At 46.1% G+C, this 16972-nt stretch overlaps 1 protein-coding gene across 3 annotated transcripts in view; it reads right to left on the reverse strand.

Annotated features, from left to right (window-relative positions):
- Nucleotides 1-4000: 4000 nt before the first annotated feature.
- Nucleotides 4001-16972, reverse strand: part of CAPN11 (calpain 11) — a 32322-nt gene continuing 19350 nt past the window's right edge. For all 3 annotated transcript variants that reach the window (XM_028724358.2, XM_028724357.2, XM_028724359.2), the window contains 13 exons: nucleotides 16682-16842; nucleotides 15643-15812; nucleotides 15537-15548; nucleotides 14862-15073; nucleotides 14379-14418; nucleotides 13194-13259; nucleotides 12213-12270; nucleotides 12049-12113; nucleotides 10077-10145; nucleotides 9799-9877; nucleotides 9011-9127; nucleotides 7975-8033; nucleotides 4001-7252 (listed from right to left, as the gene is read on the reverse strand). In XM_028724358.2, the coding sequence (XP_028580191.2) occupies nucleotides 7226-7252; nucleotides 7975-8033; nucleotides 9011-9127; nucleotides 9799-9877; nucleotides 10077-10145; nucleotides 12049-12113; nucleotides 12213-12270; nucleotides 13194-13259; nucleotides 14379-14418; nucleotides 14862-15073; nucleotides 15537-15548; nucleotides 15643-15812; nucleotides 16682-16842 (1135 nt within the window). In that variant the 3' untranslated portion in view covers nucleotides 4001-7225. The remainder of the gene's footprint in view (nucleotides 7253-7974; nucleotides 8034-9010; nucleotides 9128-9798; nucleotides 9878-10076; nucleotides 10146-12048; nucleotides 12114-12212; nucleotides 12271-13193; nucleotides 13260-14378; nucleotides 14419-14861; nucleotides 15074-15536; nucleotides 15549-15642; nucleotides 15813-16681; nucleotides 16843-16972) is intronic.

Below are 16972 nucleotides of genomic sequence, written 5' to 3' on the forward strand. Positions count from 1 at the left end.
CATATTCTATATCCCCTTATTCCTCGTTATTCATAAAGTGCCTAGAGTTATTAGTTGCTGTACAGCAGGGACTAGGAACCATTTTCAGCCTCAGAACAGATCTCCTTCTGAGCAATTGTCCGGGGCCCTCAGGCCAGTCATGGGCAAGGCCAGAGGTGAAAGCAGGTGGAGGAAAGAATGAGAATCTTACTTTTATACAGTAGGCTAGTTCCTCTACTCACTCACTCCTTTCTTACCATCCTCTATCAAGACAAGCAATAGCATTCAAGGACACACTCCAGCCAGGCAAAAACACTAAACAAATGTTCAAAATACCAGGACAAAGTAGGGCCAGTGAGAGGTTCAAGCTGGGGAGAGGGGATGTGACCTGAGGAGAGTCCTGAGGCCAGGCAGAGGGTCTTGGAAGAGCCACATTTATTCCCTGGGCCTGAGGTGCCCCATCCCTGCTGCACAGCTAGAGAGCTGCTTTAGGCTGTACTATCTCAAATGAAGCTCTCTGCAGCACTTTCTCAGGACTGACTCCAGTCACTGGCCCAAGTAGCTCCATGTGGGCTGCCTCCTCTGTCAGCGTACCTTGGAAGGCTGATCTGGCCGTGGTGGCAGTGCACTAAGGAGCACCAGGTGGGGTTTGTGCCTAGCCACCCTTTACATTTCCCATCATGCCCCACACTCAGGGGTGCGGTGGCAAATTAAAAGGATGGCTAGATCCAAGTGCTATAACTGGGGCAGGGGAATTAAGTGGGCCCTCTCAGGGCCTAGGATTGCAGCTGCTCTTCATCTGAAGGGACTTCTGACAGAATCAGCAATCCCTCTTTTTGTTGCCATTGTTAGCATTTATTTCATTTATGAGTCACTTCCTGTGAGGCACCCTGAAGCAATATACAACACAGCATTTTTGTTTGTTTTCAGAGTGCATGGGAATGGCTTCTCCTGAGGGTTGCTTTCCCCATCCCATGATTTCTCACCTCAGAGTCCAGATGAGGGGAGGTTAAATATATGTGGGGAAAACCAGTTGTTGAGTAATCTGTTTCAGCCAAGAGCAGGAGAACCCTGGTTTGAGTGACGTGAGTGCCCACCTCCTTCATTTGTAGGAGTTTTCCTGGAAGCTTTTTATATCCAGCTGTGAGCCACGGCTTGCCTAAAAACACAGGAAAGAGCTTTGGCCTTCTACAGAGGCTGCCCACGGGCAAGTGCCGTGTGTGGTCCACTCTCCCAAGCCCAGCAGGCCGGAAGTGCTGGATTTTCCTTGCTTCCTTGCCCGCTGTGCTAATCCCCAGGCTTCTGAGAAAACTCTTCATGTTCCCAGTGCTCTCACTAGCCTTCATCGAGCAGCACCCTGATGGCCGAGCTGCAGAGATGCAACGGCCAGGTGGAAAAGAACAAGATCTGCTCTTGTTGCAGCCTTGGCACAGGGCTCCTGGGTTGGGCCCGCCTAGTGAGATCGGCGTCTGTTGCCAAAGGAGAAAAGTGTCCGCTGGTGCTCCACAAGGGCTTGTAAATATTCCAAGCTGAAAGATATTAAGTGCTAGCTTCTTTACCATTAAAATCACCACTTGGAAGCGAACGTTAACAGCTCATTTACTGCAACAGTTGAGGCCAAGAGCTTCAGATCGATTTTTTGAAATCACGCTTCTGGAGTCCCTCTCTTTCACACACAGGCTGATCTAGGGGCACAGAGTTTCTGGGGTACCGCAGCAGGTGCCTCAACTATCTAATGGAAGGCAAAAGGTGGGGTGGGGTGCTAGGTTTTGCCACTGAAATTTGAGACACCAAGATCCGCCACAGCACACACCCCCTCGCTTTGGTTGCTAACATGCAGGAGAGATTTCTCCTTCCTCTAGATCTCTTGTTGGATTCCCTTTTCTGGGCCAGACATGCTCAAAATCTTCTGCACTGAATCTTCAGGCAATAGGTTTCCAGACACTTGGACATGGCATTGTAGAGCTAACATATCATCTACAATACTCACATTAGGTATTGTATGTGTGTGTCCTATTGTGGTCTCCCAAGCTACCATTCGAGTTCCTCTAGAGACCCTGGATGTACAGGCAGCACAGCTGCAATGGACATATGTATGGCTTTGTTTGGCGCCTGCAGGCCACTCCCTCTCTCTGATGCAATCCTTCTCTCAATTTGCTGTCCACAGAGCTGTCCTACCACAAGGTACAACCGCTTAAACACAAGGGGCCTTAATCCCCTTGAAGGACAGGATTTCTTTGGGCCAGAAGGGCACCCACCCACAAGGCTAGGGCACTGCAATCGCTCCAAGCTTTATAGAAATAAGGGGGGAAAGAACAGGAGGTGGCCAAGTACCTTTGCAAAATAAAAATAAAAATTCTTCACACCATTTCTTTCTCCTCAAGGTACTTTTAGAAGCTGGAAGGATGACCGAATTGTATGGCCTCAAGGCTGTGAGTGGTGTGAGAGGGAGGAGGTGGTGCCCAACCTGGCAAGCCCTTCCCTGCCTTTCTTGAGTCAACCCCTTTCTTCATTAACTCCAATACAGGCTTCTTCCAGAGTTTAAGCCAGCAGGACAACTTTGCTGGAATCCAGCCCACTGGCAAAGTTGCAGATCGCAGTAGGACTGGCAGATAGGGGTCTGGGAGTTCAGCAGGGCTGAGGAAAGAGCTTTCCTGCCACCTAGTGGCTTCTGGATAAAAATCATAGTACCAAGAGAAATTGAAGTGGTCTATTGAACACTAAAAAAAATAAATACCGTAAATCCCTGGGAGGAATAACCTTCTGGTAAACAAACTGCCAATCTTGCCCCACTTTACCTTTTGCTTGACTCTGTAGCTTTTCTCTTCCTCTGCCAAAAGGAGTAAAGATTACACCTGTAATCTTTGACATTGATCATATGCCACACTTTTACTCCATACATGAAAAATCTTTTTTAGCATGGTAGCGATTTTCTGGAACTCTGCTTGTATCAGGCACACACCTCTGTTGCAGTTTTTTAATGCCTGCTTGTGTGCATTTTTAAATTATTTTACTGAATATTTTATACCACTTCTGTAAGCCTCTTAAGACTTTCCCCCCCTTGTTATATGAATGCTGCTAAATAAATAAAAGGCATGTTGACATCAAGATACTAGATGTCAGTTGGCAAACTCTTATATCTGAACTTGGAGTTACAGCTGTATATTTGCTTTGCAATGCAACTTGCTTTGCATCTACCTCAACAAAAATAGTTTTAAATTCTATTTATTTTGCTCCTATTGGACTGTGCACAAACTATTTCTGGGAAATACCTGTCTTCCCCAAATATATAATGCACAGAAGGAAACCTGAAGTTTATAGAAGTTTTCTAGGGGGCTTCCGGAACAGCGCGCTCAGTGTCGGGTCGGAGTTTGAGATCTGAGCTGCTCAAGACAGACTCAATACCTGGAGAGGCTAAGCAGGAGCAACAGGAGGCGTAAGTTGCCCCTATTCAGGTGGATTTCCCGGGAGTAGAGGCTCAGTGGCGCAAAAAGGGGTTTCCCCACACCAGAATTGGACTTAAAGACACCTTAAAGAAGGAATTTAGGGGAGAACCTCAGTGCAAAGGAGTGAGACCGCCCTCCGGTGCCTTCGCCTCCAGACCCCATGAGCTAGTGCTGGACTCTCCAGTAAGATATTGACACAAATTCAAGGAGCATCCCCCCACCCCTAAATTTATACAGCGATAAGAAGAAGAAGAAGAAGAAGAGTTTGGATTTGATATCCCGCCTTTCACTCCCCTTCAGGAGTCTCAAAGCGGCTAACAATCTCCTTTCCCTTCCTCCCCCACAACAAACACTCTGTGAGGTGAGTGGGGCTGAGAGACTTCAAAGAAGTGTGACTGGCCCAAGGTCACCCAGTAGCTGCATGTGGAGGAGCGGAGACGCGAACCCGGTTACCCAGATTACGTGACTACCGCTCTTAACCACTACACCACACTGGCTCACACTGATCTATAAATGTGTAGATCAACATTTTCTATATACATACAATAAAAATGTCAGAATAAACATAGTTTGATATATATATATATCTATTTATTATTTCACATATGTTGCAAATCAGACTGAGGAGGCAGCTCTGCCCTCTGAGCTGAAGTGGTTATAATTGCAGCCAAGTTCTGCAGGAATTCTAAGGCAGCAGGTGGTTGTGGGTCCCTGCAACAAAGCACTAAGGGGATGAGCAGCCTGGATATAGACAGGGGCCATGAAGGGGTTTGGGCTGGTGATGGGACAGGAGGATATGCCGCATGTGGGTTCCTCACAACGGAGGCAAGAAAAGACCCAGAAGTTGGAAATGCCCTCATGGGAGTGAAGAGTATGATATAGACAGGAAAGAATGAGAGTACATAGAAGAACTGTAGAACAGGCATAGGCAAACTCAGCCCTCCAGATGTTTTGGGACTACAACTCCCATCATCCCTGACCACTGGTCCTGTTAGCTAGGGATGATGGGAGCTGTAGTCCCAAAACATCTGAAGGGCCGAGTTTGCCTATGCCTGCTGTAGAATCTGAACTCACTACTGTTCCATTTTGAAAAATCCAATTTGGCTGCATCTCACCTAAGCATCTCCTTTCCATTAAGTGGCCTGGGTTGTACATAGCTGGCTTGAATGTACCCTTCAGAAAACTCCCATTTTACATTCTCAAATGGGTGAAGAATTAAGCAGCATGACTAAGGGCTAGACAAGTGAAGAATGCAGCATGGGAATTTGGCATCCAGAACATTTTCAGTTTTCTTTTGGCAAATTTTAAAGAGAGATGGGGAAGAGATTAACTTGGGAGTGCACTGGCAGTGTTTGGAGAAGCCTGCACATGGAGGTGGCCGAGTAGGGCTTCTAGCCCTTATGCCTTCAGCACATGCCTCTGTATCCTGCTCTCAGAGGTACTTGACCTCAGCCCTGAATGGCTACACAAAACCCTCACATCCATGTTTTGTTTTATCTGCCTCTGACCTTACTGGGGCATCCTAGCCCTCTCAAAATCTCAGCCTCAGAAACAGAATTTATGCAAAGCAGACTCCCATTTTCTTAATCTGCCCAGTTTAGCTCAGGACACCAAATTCAGAACCCTTTTCAGGAGCCAGACATGAGGTATGACTTGGGCCAAGTGCTACCTATTACAGGTGCAATCCAAAGAATAACCTCCCTACCACTTGCATCAGGTATTACAACTGACACCAAAATGAGGCAACTGCAGTGTTTGTGTATCAAGCAATAACTCAGGTGGCTCTTAAGATCTTCCCTTTCCCCATCTCATACAGCTTTGCTATATTAGGACTCTACCACACGCCACTTTTCTCAATGACGTTTTTAATGGGGAGTGGAGATTCTGATCCATGCTAAAGTAGCACCAAAGGCTGGCAGTTGTTCTGTACTAGTAAATCCAAAGAGAGGCAGCCATTTTGGGAACACATCGCAGCAGAAAACCAATCCTGCCTCAGGCTGCCTACAGTGCTGGGCTGGAAGGCTTGCAGAGGGCTGGAACTGCAATTAAGTGGGGATCTTTGTCCTCACCACAGGAAACCGATGGAGAGGTATAAGAATGAAAGAGGCAGCGCTGCATTCAACTACACTGTAGCCATTAGCATTAATGAGCAATCTAAGAGCAGCACACTCCCCAATTTGTATCTATTTTTCCAATCAGAAGAAGGGGAAAGCTAAAAGCATAAAAAGGACTTGGCCAAGGCGACAGAGCAAGTCAGAGGCAGGCATGGGAACGGTCCTCAGAACAAGGGACTTCACCCTTTGCTTAGGCTAATCTGTGTATTTACTATACGGTTTTAAAACTATTGTCAGAGTGCTTCCACAAGGCTTGTAATGATTAGGCAAGCCTGTGCTTACAAATCCAGCAAGAAAGCAGTGCCAGGTGCTCCCAGCTGCCACTAACCCATCAGGTGCAAGGAGCCAGAATCCTTCATTCTTAACTTCTTGATCCTTTCACCTGTTAGGGGTACTGCATAAAGTTCATGTGACACTTGAGGCAGCCTGCGGGGTCCTCCTCAACTCTTGAATGATTTGGTTTTGCTTTTTAAAAAGGGTTCTTGCCCAAACATGTTACAATGAGATTGAAAGCACTGCCACAGCTGTGATGTTTTCTCGTTTTGAAAATTTGGCTTTTAAAAGCATGAATTACTTATTCCGAGCACTGGGTCCCAACGATGCAAGACCTCTGATGCTTTGGGTACCTGAAGAAATGTGAAGTTATCCAAAGCCCTCTTCTTTCACCAGTGTGCATGCAAGTATCAAGGAGGCTGCAGTGCAGTTCCGAAGAGACCAGCGTGCAAAGAGATAACTCTCTCCCACTAACGCCAAACTGCTGCAGTTCAGTGGTAGACAGTGTCTGCTTTGCATGCAGAAAGTGTCAGGTGCAATCCCCAGCATCTCCTAGTAAAAGTGAGGATATATTTGGAGAGCCACACTGCCAGTTAGTGTAGAAATGCTGAGCTAGATGGACCAAGGCAGTTTCCTATGTTCCTGTGCCTCCAGCTTTCATGGATGTTCTGTGCAAAGCGAGAATGGTGGCACTTGTGGGGGCCTGTTATTGGTCTTGGCAAATCACTGATTTTACCACCCTTCTGGCACCAGCTCTGGAGGTCATGCCATCACTTCAGAAAACTCTTTGAGAGTTAAAATAAGGACCCAGATCCCTTTCCATCCTGCCACCGAGTTTACTGGAGAAAAGCAGAGCAGGGGATCTTGCAATGCTCAGAGCGGCGAGAGAACAAGCGAGATTTCTGTGCAAGATCCAAATTGCCAGTAGCCAGTGAGTACGGAGATGCCAACCTTTGAGAAGAAGCAACACAACCCCACCCCTGCCTCCTTTTGATAACTGTGAAGGCAGGCCGGCCCCCTCCTGGCAAAGGGTATAGCTACACTAAAGTCTGCATGCAATGGCCCAACATGCACCCATGCGCTTCTCTCACTACCCCGATTGCCTAAGTGCTGCTGTTACCACAAGCCACACTCACACAGCAGGATAAGAACTGTTCCTTCTCTGCCCAGCTCCCATAGAAGAGCTTTTTGATCCCCCTAAATAAGTGATGTAAGGGAGCTTAAATCACAGGGTACCGGCTGAGTCTGTTTCATGGAGGGGAGAAAAGGAAGCAGGCTCTGAGCTTGGGAATGAGGAGGTGAGAGGAAGAAATAGGGATAATGGGCCATCCTAGGTCAGTCAGCCAGACGTAAGGGAGGCACTTGGGGCAGCCCAGTCCAAGAGGGTCGTCTCAGCAAACGCCTGTCTCTTCTTTAGCCGCACATTGTGAACATCAGCCACTGTGAGGGAAGGAAAGCAAGAGTGAATACACTTGGGAGGGCCCAGAAGGTAGATGAAGAACTGGACCATAAACTGCTCCCCGTACCACCTCAATCTGACTCAGGCGTGGCTCAAGATATTTGGCTACCTGAGGCAAAGGACAAGATGCTACCCTCTCCAATGAACTCTACTGGATTGGCAGTTGAATCTTACTTTAACACCACCCTCTACCATGTCAGAGGACAATAGACTAGATGAGGAGTTGCAGAACAGGCTTCCAGCAGAAGGGCATAGCTAAGGGACACAGCAGGAACAGCCAGGGAGCTGCCTCCACTGTCTCCCTACATTTATTAGCTGTCTGAGACTAGCACCTCACTTTGCCATCAAACTAACAAGGCACTAGGCCTTAGACCTTTATCTTTTCTTCCTCCTTTACTCTCCATTTTCAACCCATCACCAAAACACAATGGTTCTCTCCACACAACATGGCAAAAACATGGGCTATTCCTCTTCATTCCCTGGCTTCATTCCTGCCACTTCTCCCCGCCTAGCCTTCTGCTGTCGACCTTCTCATCCCTTCCAATTTCCCAGTGGCCAACCTTTCCAATGAATAGTTTGGTGCAATCAATTAAGTGCCCTCCACACATTTGACGCATGACAGGAGCTCTGAAAGGGACAGCAGGGCTGCAATATTGTGAACGCACTTTCTGCCACCTTTCAAGTCCTGCCTCAGTTTTCTTACCTCGCCGAGGTTCATCACAGCGCTCCCACTGCCTTCGGGATCCAAGCTATTGAAGAATCCTGCAGAGTTTTAAGAGAAAACACAAGGTGATCAGTCATTGAAAGGACCTCTGTGCCATCTGTTCTCATCAAGATGGTCCCTAAGGAAACTTACAAATAAAGGCTGGAGCAGTCCAGATCCTTTTAAATTGATGAGTAGGCACTATACAAACATATCTAGGGATGGAGCTCCACAGGCAGATCACCACTTCCGAAATGGCCTGTCCAAGGATGCCTGGAATTGGGCCTCAGCTAAATCCAGTAAGCACTGAACTGATCTTCAATGGCTTGTAGGCACAATGAATATTAAAAATCCCTACTCAAAAATTTCCTTGCCTGTTGATTTTTCTTGATGCATTCAGTTGGAGGCCTGCTGGCCATAGTTAAAATATCCTTCTTGTCATAGCGGTGAGCTATACGTGGCTCTTGGCTTCTGACTTATCATGTTCCTACCTAAACCCTGTCAAAAGGAGACTTGCCCTTCAAAACCTGGCAAGGAGTTGGTACTCTGAGAATCTGTTGTATACCAGGAACCAGGATGTGCTACATCCTTAGGCGAAACACCATCACACTTCAAAAGCCAAGAGGGGCTCAAATTGATCCTCACTGTTGGCAGAATGTCCATTACAGCAGAAACACTGACAAGCCAAGTGTGTGGGGTGTTATGTCCCCTCTGAGTCCATATAACCATCACGAGAGGAAAGTGATAACCTCTAAGATAATATCTAAGGCCTACCACAAGCCGCAGCCTGGCTACTGCCTCCCCTTTTCTCTCAAGGAGAAACCCAGCTGAAATTGACAAGGAGTGATAGCCATGTAGCCGTTACCTACACCCCAAGAGTAGTTTGTCTGGGATAGCCATTTTACACAACCAACTGCCACCAATAGAGAAATACGAGTGTGTGCACTTCAGACCTAAAGGCATGTTCCTACATGCCGTTGGGCAGATTGCCCAGGGAGATGGCTCCCTTCTCAGGCCCAGCTCCAGAACCACTTACTGAACATTGTCTCCAACTTGACTAAGCAACAGACAAAGTTATCAAAGTCCACGCCCAATGACTCGTCAGCATAACGTGCCACCACCACTTGGTGCAACTTGTTGTCCAGTTTGAAGCCTAAAAAGGTAGAAATGGGAGTGTTAAACCAGCTTGAAAGAAATGGAGGCCTTCTCTGCCTTAATGAGGTTCAGCATAAGGGTCAAGGCCAGAAAAAACAGTTCAATATTTACTACTCCCCCCCCCCCCGGAGGTGGAGGGAAGAGTGTGAAACTTGGCTTGTGAAGAGAATAAGGCACAGGACCATCTTTGGTTGATTGTATTGGTCTAAGATTGCGCCTATATTTACCACAGATATGTTGCCAAATGTCCTTCCTGAATTAAATAAAAAAGAAAAGAATTTTCTCTCTCAAGTCACAGAATATTTTTTTTCTACCCATGTGCAGTTCTGATGAATGCTGCCAAATCCAAGGCATTTCCAGTAGGGGTATGGCACTAGAAACAAAAGGCCGAACTGTTTCCACACAGGAAGTCTGAGAAGAAGGACCATCACTCCTCCTCAGATGGCATTATTTAGTGGTTCTGTGTTCAGATTCTGAGATTCTGAGAAATTAATTCTGTCCCCCCCCCAGCAAAAAAAGCACTGGATAGCAATTAGAAAATAATGCTATTGTATGAGACTGGCATGGATTCAGACTACATAGCACAGTCAAAATGTCAGGGTCTGCAGCCGATAAGGACCCCAGCAACCCACCAGCAAAATGTTTGGAAACATCCCCTTCCATGCTTACCACATGTTTCCAAAGCCAGGCGCATCTCATAAGAGCTCATAGTGCCTGACTTGTCCAGGTCATGCTGGCGAAAGACATTCTGTCATGATAGAGAAAGAAGATGATGCTGAGGTTCTGCTTCCCCCCCACACACTCCCTTGCCATCCTTAAGCCCCTTCCTCCCACTGAAGGTTCTGTTGAGCACATCTCTCTCTCTCTCTCTCTCTCTCTCTCTCACACACACACACACACACACACACACACACACAAAACACAAAAGCCAAGTCTGCTTCTCTTACCAGCCAGGTCCTAATCTTGTTCCACAAAATCTGAAACTCCACAAGGCCCAGGCGAGCACTGCCATCTTTCTGAAGAGCAGAAGAGTCAAGGGAAGACATTAAGTGCAAAAAGGAGGACTTCTAATCGCAAAGTATTGGGGAGGGAGTTGAATAGAGGAAGGTGTAAGCTCATTAACAGCTCAACATGGAAGAAGGTAGAAACATGAAGCCTAGAGATAGGGTTGGCTGGATTCCAGGTTCACCTCACCCACCCTTGTCTTCCAGTTGGACACAAGACAGCCTAATGCTTTTGCAGTTATCAGTGCCACACGTCTGCCAGCTTGGAGTGGCTGCACTTCTGCACTGCTCTGTACAATTGAGTGAAGCACTCTATTTAAGCAAGAATAGCAGGGAAAGGTATGCACAGCTAGGAATTGCGTACTAGGCCACAATGACACTGAGTGAATGAGATACACACACACACACACACCTTCACTTCCAAAAAATAAAGAAGAGGGGGAACGTGAAATGAAAAGTGAAGTAGAAGAGAGGGGAAAGAAAATTCACATAATGATAGTATTCTATTTTAGCAAGAAAGGGCTAGCAACAGAAAACATTTCTCCATATTTTTCATTCCAGTACTGAAAAAACAAGGCCCATCTACATCTAGCGAAGATTTTAAGTGGATTTCAAGAAAAAAGGATGTGGCAGCAACAGAAGAGATGGGCATATGTTGGCAACAGGAGCAGGAAACCTGATTTTTAAAAAATGTATTAAATTAAATTAATTAAGTTTTATTTGTACAGTGGTACCTCAGGTTACAAACTTAATTCGTTCCGGAGGTCCGTTCTTAACCCGAAACTGTTTTTAACCTGAGGCGCGCTTTCGCTAATGGGGCCTCCCGCTGCTGCCAGCGCACAATTTCCATTCTCATCCTGGGGCAAAGTTCTCAACCTGAGGTACTACTTCCGGGTTAGTGGAGTTTGTAACCCAAAGCGTTTGTAACCCGAGTTACCACTGTATTAATTTGGAAAACTAATAAAAATAATTTGGAAAAGAAAGAAAAAACAAGGCCCATCTCATGGTACATTTATCTTGTTGGCTGAATGCTCCCAAGATCTTGACACATTGAAGTGTCTAATGTAAGCACAATCAGACAACTGCCTCCTCAGCACAGCTCACAACACACACACACTAATTACACAAATGTATGAAGAGGGGCATTGCAACAAAATACAGTGGCCTAATACACTTATGTGAGCAGTGGGGCCATGAGTAAGCCAGAGAATCTGCATCACCTTTAACTAACACAGATTGGCTCCCACAATATCCTAACAATTGCTAGTTATAAGAAGTCTCTGGCCTGCTATAGGGCTAGGACAAACTATACACAGAGAGGCTGTACAATCGCAAGCAACCGCCTGCCTACAACTAAGAGGAATAAAGAGGCAACTACCTCAAAAGTTGTCCTACTCTGCATTCGTAAATGATGAACCCATCATGAGGCCACAGGGGCTCCCTTCACATAGGTAATGGTATACACAACTCCCATCCCTGACCAGAAGCCATGCTGGCAGGAGCTGATGGAAGCTGTAGTACAATATCTAAAGGGAACCATGCTAGCATCTAAGAGGCTGTTCTCTCCCTCCTCACATCTACTTGGAGAAAACAAACCACAATTCCTTGCTTTTTGGTATTTCCAAATCAGTAAGCTAAGCACAAATCTTGGGTTTTGGGGAATGAAATGAAGCATGATCCCTGGTGCAGACTTAAATGAAGTCAGGGATAACCATTAACTACAGCTTATTGTGATGTTCAAACTTGGTCAGTAGGTTTAGGCTATTAAGCTTCATACAAGAACACTCCTATGTTCAAGAACACTTCATACAAGAACACTACTATGTTCTATGCTATGAGCAGATTTGTATCCTTGCCCCACTTTCTTTGACCAAGATAACCCTCCCCATTTCTCCCTTCTCAGCAGAAAGGATACATCCATCAGGTTGACCATGTTACGGCAAGAATCCATGCTGAACCCATCTGTCTTCAGATCTTTGTCTGGCCGAGGGAGGAAAGAGACACACTGTTATTACACTTGGATGGGATGTTCAGAGATACCCACAGAACAGGCCAGGAGTCTGAATAAGAAGCACTTACGTCTGGCAATGACTCTGTTCAGAATGGTTCGGAGCTCAAAGACGCTGATTTCCATGTCCTGGAGGAAGGGAGAGAAGGCAGATCATTAGAAGAGCATTTCATGGCTCAGAGATTTCAGGGATCCAAAAGCAGCTCACTCCTAACTCCTCAGGCTCTGATCCCACCTCGGGCAGCCTGTCAATGAATAGGGATGAAAGGATCACTCTATCTACAATCCATGTTGATTTCACATACATGTCTGTTCATAAGTTCACTGTGCCCTGTTTCCACATCAATCTGCAATTCTGTTTGTTTTTTTAATCTACAGCAAAATTAATATTTAAATATGTATTTTATTCCAAAATATTTATTTAAATGCATTTTGCATCAATAAATGGGTTTCTAAACATACAAAACAGATTTATTTACATGTTTTGGTATACGTTTTTTGAGCCAAGAATGGCATCACAAAATTCAAAGCATTGCTTTCTGATTTGAAACTCAGTCCCAGGTCTGTTTGCATCAGAATTCAGAAACTAAATTCTTCAAGCATCCCTAGCATTAAGGGATGGTTCTGGACAACACCGAGGAAGGCCAAGTCACTGAAGTAGTCATGAAAATTTGTCCGGACTATGAGCCCTTCAGCCTCAAATTCATCTTCCTCCAGAGATCACAAGCATGCTTCTGTTCAATGATATTTATCTATTGTGCTTCCCCTCAACTTTCCCTCCATTCTCCAAGTTCTATGTGCATGCGTCTGTCACCCTCATTTTATCTCTACAATACCCCTGTGAGGTAGATGAGGTCGAAGGAAGGCGACTTTGGGGCATCCCTCAGAGAGGTCTCTGATCCAAGTGAAGTCCTCTTTCCACGGTGAACAGGCTCCTTCAACACCTTCTCACTTCCACATTGTCAAAGCCACTGGCGCTACTTTACCTGCTCATTGCACACAATAACTGAAGGGGGAAGAAACTGACAGGAATGCTGAGTCACAGTACCTACCTCTCCTGCAAGCTGCCGGAACATGTTCTTGAAGTTTTCGTCCACGTCATCCTCAGATATCTCTTCCTGAGGAAACAAAAACCAGGACCAGCAGGTGAAGCACTGCTCTGACTACCTAATTTTCCCTCTAGCTATCTTCAAAAACCACTGACAGCATCTTACACACTCCCATCATTAAATGCTATCTTCTCGCTTTCCATCAGCTGGCTTTCTCCCTTCCCTTCTCCACGCTTCATCCCATCCTGTTTTAACCAACAAGGATGATTTAAAATGTAGCTTTAAGAAGGAGGAACATTGGCATGAAGGGACATTAGCCAAATGCTCAACAAAGTATTTTATTATGTGCAGGTGATTTATACAGTTACCCAAGACTATATTACTGCAACATGCTTTATGGGGAGCTGTCCTTGGGACTCATCTCAAAGCTTGATCTAGAGCAGATTGCTGCAGCTAGATGGATAATGGGAAAAGGCAGGGTTAAGAGACCTGCATTGGCTTCCCCTTTCCTACCAGGCCAGGTTCAAGGTGTTTGTACTGGTGTACGAAGCCCTGAGCAACTAAGGCCCAGGATACCTTAAGAACTGCCCCTTTATGTCCCAAGCCAATTACAGAGATCACCCCCCTTGGACCAAAGTATTATTTATTTATTTATTGCTTTCCTAGCCCAACTTTGGCGCTCAAGGTGACATACATCACTCCCCCTCTCCTCATTTAATCTCCACAACAACCTTGTGGGGTAGGCTGAAAGGTCACCCAGTGAGTTTCACGGCCAAGTGGGAATTCGAACACTGCTTTCCCAGCTCCTAATCCAACACTGGAGTCATGCCTTGAATGTAGCGAGCCCAACTCTATGGAACTCCCTCACACTAGAAATCAGACAGGCATTGTCCCTGCTAAGCTTCACATGCTTGGTTAGAACCATTTTGTTCCAGGAGGCATTCGCACCATGAATACTTGTTTCGGTATAATCATCTATGATGTTTTAAATTTTGTACACTGTATTGTTTTCACTTTTTGTAAACTGCTTTAAGACCCAGATACAGTGAAATGTGCAGAATACACACACACACACACACACACACACACACACACACACACACACTTAAATGCTCTCATAAATAAGTCAGAATTAAAAAAGAGGGAGGTTTGACACTTAAAACTGCCCGTCTTGGGTTGGAGTGTTACCTCATCAGGCAGATCTGCGCTGATCTCCTCATCCAGCTCCCTGGAGAAGAAAGAACACTGTTAGGAAAGCCTCTAGTTCTGAGAAGATGGAGGAGGGCCTGGCAGAAGGGCAAGAGATATGGTAGGACACATCTCCACTTTGACTGTCCCCCATTCAAGAGAGCAGTCCCAATGGATGTATCTGGAAGTTTGCTGTGCAGCTCACTCAGGCAACAAAACATGGAAAGCCACTGTGAGGATAAAGACATTGGGTGGAATACAAGTCAGGTCTATTCCTCAACTAGCTTTTGAGTCTTTTGTCCAACATCTAGAACTCAGATGAATATCTCCTGCTGCTCAGTGCCTTCCTTTTCTTAACCCCCCAAAAGTCAACTGGCATCCAAGCTAATTTACAGAAACGTAGCTGAGTCCCGAGGAAAGCTCATACACCCCTTACAAAGACCTAGGAGATGATAGTAGCTCACACCGAAGGCATGGACTCACTCTGTGTCTGACTGCTTCTCCGTGAAGACGCGCAGGATGAAGTCTGCTTCCTGGTGAGGCTCAAAGGTGGAGGGCACGATGATGTATTCGCCTGGGGGAAGGCGGATGTGGTTGCTCACCTCCCGCAGGTTGATAAAGGTCTCTGAGCGCGCCCGAGACTGGTTCCTCAGGAAGAATTCCTTCTTCAGGTGAATACTCTGGCAGCCCTGGTTCTGGGACAGGAAACAGTTCAGGTATATTATACAGGGCGGCAAAGGGGCAGTCCCCTCCTTCATCTGATGACAACGGCCTAGGCATCACATGAATATCTAGAAACATCCACTCACACCATGCATTTAAAGCACTACAATCCCACTTTAAAGTCTCGTGAAGGCATCTGGCAAACCCATCTAAAATCATGCAACCACCGCACATTTACTGATTTTGCTTAATTTGTTGATGCATCCAGTGCAGAATTGGACCCCCCTTTCTAGCTTAGAACCTATACAGCCTGGACCATTTGGTCTGCAGCCATCAAAGAGCTGTGCACAACATTATGGGTCTCTGTTTGCATCAAGCAGGAGGAAGGTACACATTTCAGATTCCATCCAGAATAGGGAACATCACTCTGTGGCCTCAACCCATTTCATTCTCGCACACAATTCAGTAACGGGGTTTCGGTGGCTCAAGGCATACCTCCTCAGGAACCTGCACACAGAGAGAAAGCAGGAAAAGGTTAGGAATGCGCTCCTATTAAGTGATGATGCTCAAAAGGGCACACCAGGAAGCCACGTGGGGTTACCTCATAGACTGCAAAGCCAATGGTGTGCATGTCTTCCCCAGCTTTACGTGCTTTCCGCCGGTGCTTCTGCATCAAGGCCACCAAGAAGCTGCAAGCCAATTCATTGTCGTCTGGGTCGTCATCCTCTTCCAAGAGCTTGATTTTGAACTGGGGGTTAATCCAGAATGTAGCTGCAAGGGGGAGAGGGAAGATGGTGCACAATCTTGTGTTTGTTTTGTACTGGTGTGTAGTGACTGTATACCTAGATTAACTGTTTGAGTTTGCTACGAGTCAATAAAAGCCTCTGACTAGTCAAGTAACTAGCCTCACAATATACTACAAGGTTATCAAGATTTGAAAGCAACCAGTATTCATCTTCATTTCCTACTTCTTCCTATCTTTCCTCATCTATTTCTTTTTTTAAGAAACTACAGTGGTACCTTGGGTTACAAACACCTTGGGTTACAAACACTTTGGGTTACAAACACTTTAGGTTGCAGAATCCGCTAACCTGGAAGTAGTACCTCGGGTTAAGAACTTTACCTCAGGATGAGAACAGAAATTGTGTGTCAGCAGCACGGCGGCAGAGGGAGGCCCCATTAGCTAAAGTGGTAACTCAGGTTAAGAATGGTTTTAGGTTAAGAACGGACCTCTGGAATGAATTAAGTTCATAACCAGAGGTACCACTGTATGTGGCTACTTCCGAAATCCCCTATGTCCAACTGCGTAATAACTTCACACTGCACAGATTTTGTTGTGGTTGACAATAATGTGTCTAGCTGCATGTTAGAAGTAGCCCCGCCAGTGGTCTTTCCCAGGGAAAAGAATGGTTTCAGGTTAAGAACGGACCTCTGGAATGAATTAGCTTTCCCATCAGAAAAAAGTTTGGTTTTCCACAACTAAGGCATCCAGAGAGGAGGACATCAGGCCACAAATCGTGGCTCAAGCAGAGGCTCCAGGATGGTGAATTTATATATCACCCCTCTGCAGAATGTGGGAGTCACTTTACTAGTCCATCAGAAGCAAAGAGGGCGGACAAAGAATAGGCAGCAGCCGTTACCTGGGTGGTTCCTGCAGCCTCCTGCTGTGCTGCCTCGGCGCCAGGTGCCCTCAAAGAGGGTGGTATGCCATCTGCTCATGTCATCCTTGGTCAGAGCATCGGGGGTGAGGTTGCAGATCTCCAGCCTGGAAAACTCACGTAGAAAGTCTCGAAAAGACATCCTGCAGGGACAAAAAGGTATGTTGACGTCACAGGGCAGAGAGGAGAATCAGGCAGGGCAAGCGCAACGCTGCTCGAATGCTTAAAGAACCTTGAAGCCAAAAGCAAACACTTTCCACAGCTACTCTTTAA

This window comes from Podarcis muralis, chromosome 3 (genome assembly GCF_964188315.1).
Source record: "Podarcis muralis chromosome 3, rPodMur119.hap1.1, whole genome shotgun sequence".
In the NCBI taxonomy this organism is placed as follows: domain Eukaryota; kingdom Metazoa; phylum Chordata; class Lepidosauria; order Squamata; family Lacertidae; genus Podarcis; species Podarcis muralis.